Here is a 6,000-nt window from a genome sequence, read left to right as displayed (position 1 = left end):
TTTCAGGCTTGTTAAATGAACCATATGAAGTCCTGAAACACGACTGGAAACTGGTGGTTTCACAGTCCTTTTTATGGTCTGTTCAGTGTTACAGCAACAGAACATTGTGCCCTGCCAGATCTGCTGTTATTTAAATCCCACCTCCAAAGCCTCCCCAACACCGTGGTTCAGACTGAGATATACATAGCAGATTTTAATCTGGTTGACATGGCAGAACAGATTGCTCTGTCAGAGTCAGAACTGGGGCAAAATGTAAATGAAGACGGCTGCTGTTTGTTGTTTTTGCCTGATTTAGCAGCGCAGTAATAGTCATTTGTTTTGGTAGATCTGTGAGTCAACCCAGGCAAGGAATACAGGTCACCTAGTGTGGCCTGGTTTTGTCTCATGTTGGGTGGTTTGCATGTGATGAAGGATTTATGTAAAAAAGGTTAATTCTAAAGGATTGTACCATGGCGAGGTGTGTGAGGTTTAACTGCCATGTATGCCTAACGGAAAACTGATGCAACAGTCAGATTTATGTCCATTTCATTAAAGCTGCTGTGAGGAACTTTCAGTTTGTCTTGAATTTGGCGCCCCCTGTGGACAAAACCGTACCTCTTATCTCTTAGCGGATTTTGTCCTGTACATGCTTAAGTGGTGGTTTTTAACAAAAAAATCTCATCCAGCTTTCTTTAAGTCATATGTATCACTCACTTTAAATGTTTGCCCAGGAAAATGTAAACAAAAGCAGTGTGCAGTTAATCGCTTTATCTGACACCTACCCCCTGCCAGCAGTTTTAGGTACTAAATAACTGTATAGAAATAATCAGTCATGTCACTGATGGTCTGGTTTGCTTTTGTAAGTCCTATAATCTATAATAAAAAAAAATTAGTTTCAGTCTGTTTTATAACCAGTAAAAAACTCGGGAGCTTTAAAAAAAACAGATCACAACCAAACTGTGTTCAAAAATGATTCAATATGGCAGTCAAAAACTAATCTTTCTTAGCTTCTTTATTACTTGTTGTGCTTTTGTGTTAAACTTTGCCTTTAATATAGTACAGGCAACACAAACATAACAAATGTCACATGAGCACTGACGCTAAGCTTACTTGGAGGAAGCTAGCATTAGCAGCTAGCAATGAAAGAAGTGTATTTTGTTTGCAGCTTTCTGTTGCCCAGCTCAATATCCTCTTAATTTGACACTTCAAGGGGATCTTTCAGAGGTTATTTTCCTCAGCAATATTATTTCCCCTAGGTCAGATGTTCAACGGTATTTACATGGGTCAAGATGTTGAAATCAATCACCTACTGAGTGTAGCTAACTGATGTTACATACCTTGAAACCTACGCCCTCAAATGTGCATCTGCAAGAAAGTTTCCTTGTTTAGACATTGATACCATATATTTCAAACTGTAATTGAAGCATCAAACTCTGTTTAATTCTTTTGCAATTTTAACTTTGAACATGTTGATTCAATTATATCTGGATTGTTAAATCTCCTGTTAGGAACTTTCAGTTTGTGTTGATTTTGGTGCCAGTGTGCAGTTAATCGCTTCGTCTGACACCTACCCCCGCCAGCAGTTTCAGGCATTAAAAATAACTGTACAGAAATAATCAGTCTTGTCACTGATGGTCTGGTTTGCTTTTGTTGGTCATATAGACTAATCCAAATTAATTTCAGTTTCATAACCACCAAAAAACTCCTCACAAGGGCTTTAAGTAAGTGGATTGTGGACCATGTATCTACATTTGTATGACATCCTCTGAGATGGAAAGATACTGTATATATGCCTAACCATAGCAGATCTCTTGGTGCTTAATGATAAAACCATGATAAAATAGTTTTATAGCAGTATATATATATATAGTATATATAATATAGTAGCGTGTATAAAATCAGAAATGTTTAGGTTTGGAAAAATATCAGAGTTCGGATTAAATCCTTAATATACTTCAACATTTTGGTGTTACTTGTTTTCTCCGCAAAGGGACCATACAACCATACAACATAGCAAACAGTTTCATTGTTACATTTTGGTAGAAACATTATTCTAATCACATAATTAACTTTCCCTTTTGTGTGGAACAGAAGAGAAAGTAAGGAGTCAAACAAAACAACTGAGCGGTCGGCAGCCAGGTGGCTTCTCGTGTGTGTGTGTTTGTTGTGTCTTGACCCACATAGAGGTAATCTGTGCAGGATAATTGGTGAGGTTTGTGTCACAGAGACACAGAAGCAGCTCATCTAGTTAATTGACTGGAATCCGTACGGACACTATTTGTGGTCCTGTGCTGGCTTCTTTCTGCTTGTGTGTGTGTGTGTGTGTGTGTGTGTGTGTGTGTGTGTGTGTGTGTGTGTGTGTGTGTGTGTGTGTGTGTGTGTGTGTGAAAGGAAGAGTCAGACAGATGCTTCCATTCATAATAAATGCAGGTCACTTTACAGGCCTGGCGAACATTTCCCCGAAATGTTCCCACACAAGTGGACTCCTGGCTGACATCATCTCACATTGCACGCATATGTGGATGTGCGTGTGTGTGTGTGTGTGTGTGTGTGCATGTGTGTGAAGTGTTCCCTTCTGTTTATGCTATAAAAGTCTCAGACAGTGTTCACACAGAGCTGGATAAATCTGAGCATGGAGTCTGACCCATCTCAGCGATGCCTGCCTGTTCGCTCCCCCGTCCAATTTGGCTGTTTGTACCAGGTATTAAGACTTTTGCTTTCCCGTGTGGTCGGACAACATGTACGAAATAGTTATTTTCACATTAACCAGGCCCTTAAACAGCATTAAGACGCACATTAAAGCAGCTATCACATTCATCTAAAAGAGGCCAATGTGTTGACCGTGCCAGAGAGCTGGCACAAAGGGCTCCAATAGGAAAACACAGCAAAAGTTCAGTTTAGCTTTACTTTTGCCATCATCCAGCAAAGCACTGGGTTTGATGACATCTGTCTGGCTGTTCTGCTCATAGACTATACTTTATATAGGAAGTGGATTAGCCTCCGTGTTTGAAAAGTGAAGCCAAGTTCCTTTAACCTGCATTTTTTCTAGTGGCCAACAGGGGGCGACTTCATTGGTTGCAAATAGAGGTCTGACTGTAAGGCAGCAGCTTATTACCTCAGTAACTTTGTCCTAATAAGTTTACAGTCTCAATCACTGATCCAGGGTCATTTCACAACTAAAATCTGTTTGTTTGAGCCGAATGTTGCGTTTTGCCTCCGGTTGGGTTTGTGTTCACACGGCAGCTTTTACCAGCAGACCAAAAGTTTCGATGCGCGAGGAAAGTGCTCACTGACTGGTCAGAATTTCCCTGATGATCATGTAGTAAAATTATGGTTCCATTAAGAGAAAATAGACAATAAAGCAGGACAGGCTTCAGGGCGTGCATGTGATCATTTGATTGACAAGTTGCTTCAACAGCGACCTGTCAACAAGGATAGATGGCAAGAGCAAAAATCCCAAACTTGAGGCTTCAGAACAGTCCACAAATTAATACGCTTCATGATGGCTACGACCACTTCTTCTGTACGGTCTATGGATCTACTGTATACATTTACTCTAAGTGATCACAGAGAGGTTAAGAGGCCATAGCTGTCTTCTTTCTCTTATTCCCTTAGTTTGTGGGCATGTATTTCCTTTTTCTGTTTTCCTACATAATGCCAATGCTTTCATAATTATTCACTTTGGAAACTGTTCTTAAAAAGATCTCAGTCCTAAGGTACAAAACTGCGGTCTCAGGAGGGACGCTGGGCCAAAAGGAAAGAAGAAAGATTACAGAGAAATGATGTAGTGTGCAGCAAACGCACCTTTGGATGCTTCAGAGGTCTTTCTCTCCCTTACTTTCACTCATCCACTTACTGTCACACACACACACACACACACACACACACACACACGCTGTACTGTGTGTCCAGGCCATGTAGGATGGAAAGCACCGTGAAACATGCTGAAAAGTAATTTCTTAGTTCGGGAATTCTGCCTGCTTTGAGTTTGTACATAGTTGTTGCCGCTGACTTGACCCGGCATGACTGATGGTATCAGAGTGTTTACAGTGCATTAGGAAGCTGTTGTTTAACATTATTTAATACCCTCACCCACTGTATTGTAGAGGGAGTGTGGCAGCAGTATGAGCCTGAGGTTACAGAATGTGGAGGGTTTACAAGCTTCTCTTTCTCTGACGCACCCACCCCCCCCACTCTGCTTATTATCACCAGTCCTCCTCTTACGCATGCAGGGAGACAGTTGGTTTAATCTGGCATCATGAATTCATCAGGTGTGAAGTCATGTCCACATTGGTCCCACTGCCTAATGGAGTTTATTTCAGACATGTGCTCACAGCTTGTCGCTGCTTCCAGATCCACAAACCCTCTAACAAATTCCCCGCATTTTCCAAATGATGTTCCAAAATGTTCCCCCGCTGCTCTCCACCCCCACTCCATCTTTTTCTTTTCCTGTGTGCATGTGTGTTTTTATAGACAAGAGGTCACCAGTAGTCAACTCTCTTTTCTTTCTTTCCCTCCCCCTGGCTGCTCCGATGATCTACAGCCCATCCTGTTGTTTGCAGACTTACTGTGGCTCAGTCTCTTTATTTGCTCTTCTCTTCAAACTCAGCGGCTGATATGTGGAGAAAGATTGCTTTTTGTTTCAAAGTCTCCGTTGGAGTTCAGGGGAGGTAGAGGTTAGTCTGTGTTTTGGCTCTGGGAGACGTAAAGTAGGGGGAAGAGGAAGGCATACCAATGCTGGACGGACCCCCGCTTGGATTCTTCAAGCACCACATCAGAGAGATGGGACTTTCTGAGAGACCATTAAAGAGAAATTTGGTAACAGAGAAACGGAGAGAGGAGCATCGGTGCCTTCTGAGGAGTGAACTAGCTTTCATGGTAATGAGCAACGGGTGAACTTGTTAACCAGGCCTATTCTCTTTGACCTTAATTTAAACTGAGGATTAGCCATCTCATCAGCGCACTTGGTGAAAAGCCAAGGCTTGTTTGCCTCCAGCTAACTCAAAAGAAGGATTGGGAAGGAAATCAGTTTCTCAATCCCTCTGAGAAAGCTTTTTGCATATTTCCTTTGGCAAGGAACTTGAAGCGATTAAAAAGCTAATTTATTTGGACCGACTTCAAGAAGAGAAGACACACCGCATTTACATTTTTTCGCCGTAATGGATTTGGATCAGTTGTATAGCTCATCTGAAAAGCATGCTGTTTATCTACCTGGATTCAGCTCATCAAAGGATCCAACAATTTATTGATAATCTCCGTCTTCTTGGGGCGATGGAGCTTCGTAAGAGAGTCAAGCTGAGCAAGCCTGAACATAATTTGGGCCTTTTTCAAGATGCACCAGCTCCAGGGACATGCAGCAGTAACAAGATGTGGGGCAAAGAAAGGTCTAATGCCTCACCAGAGGGGGGTAAAGGGGGGGTTTCTTTGCTGGGAGGATCCGCTTGTTGTTCCGGTTCAGACATTTTACCCCAGTGGCCTTGGCAACAGTGTCTTTCCATGGCAGCAGGGGTGTTATTGGCTGGGCTGCTGGCCCTGACTCAGGCCTGGTGCGTCAACGCCATTCATGAGAATCTGCTGTGGTTCTCCCAGCTCACGGTAGGAGATATGATACTGTTTTAATTTGAACCTTTAATTAACCACACACTCTGCAGACAAGCTCTCACTCTCTGTAACAGCTTGTGGTTTGAGTTTCATGGGGATCAATCGGTGCAAATAAAAAGTGTCAAACCCCCCAGCGGTCCAATCTCAGCTCACAGTAGGAGTAAGTGTGTGTGTGTGTGTGTGTGTGTGTGTGTATTGTATGTATTTTTCTTTTGTATTTTTTTTGTATAAAACTTTATAGTAGCTCTATGTTACTAAACAGGCAGATACACAGTGATTAATACTTCAAATAATAAGGTTTTTTTAGGTTTTCACTTCTCCACATCTTTTTGCTGATTTGAAATGAAATGAAAAAGTCAGCTAGTGGCTGTTTTTCCACACAGAGCAGGGCATAATTGACATGCCAGTAATCATCAGTGA

The 6,000-nt window shown here is 41.9% G+C and overlaps 1 protein-coding gene across 1 annotated transcript in view; it reads left to right on the top strand.

Annotated features, from left to right (window-relative positions):
* The first annotated feature begins 5,250 nt into the window (after positions 1-5,250).
* Positions 5,251-6,000, top strand: part of dpy19l3 (dpy-19 like C-mannosyltransferase 3) — a 62,021-nt gene continuing 61,271 nt past the window's right edge. The window contains exon 1 of the mRNA XM_069660955.1: positions 5,251-5,574. Coding sequence (XP_069517056.1) covers positions 5,251-5,574 — 324 coding nt within the window. The remainder of the gene's footprint in view (positions 5,575-6,000) is intronic.

Source organism: Semicossyphus pulcher, unplaced genomic scaffold (genome assembly GCF_022749685.1).
Source record: "Semicossyphus pulcher isolate SPU_LCO1_2020_fin unplaced genomic scaffold, fSemPul1.0.p SCAF_1, whole genome shotgun sequence".
Taxonomy (NCBI): domain Eukaryota; kingdom Metazoa; phylum Chordata; class Actinopteri; order Labriformes; family Labridae; genus Semicossyphus; species Semicossyphus pulcher.
The sequence above is the reverse complement of the archived record's forward strand: the minus strand, read 5'-3'. Positions and strand labels throughout refer to the sequence as shown.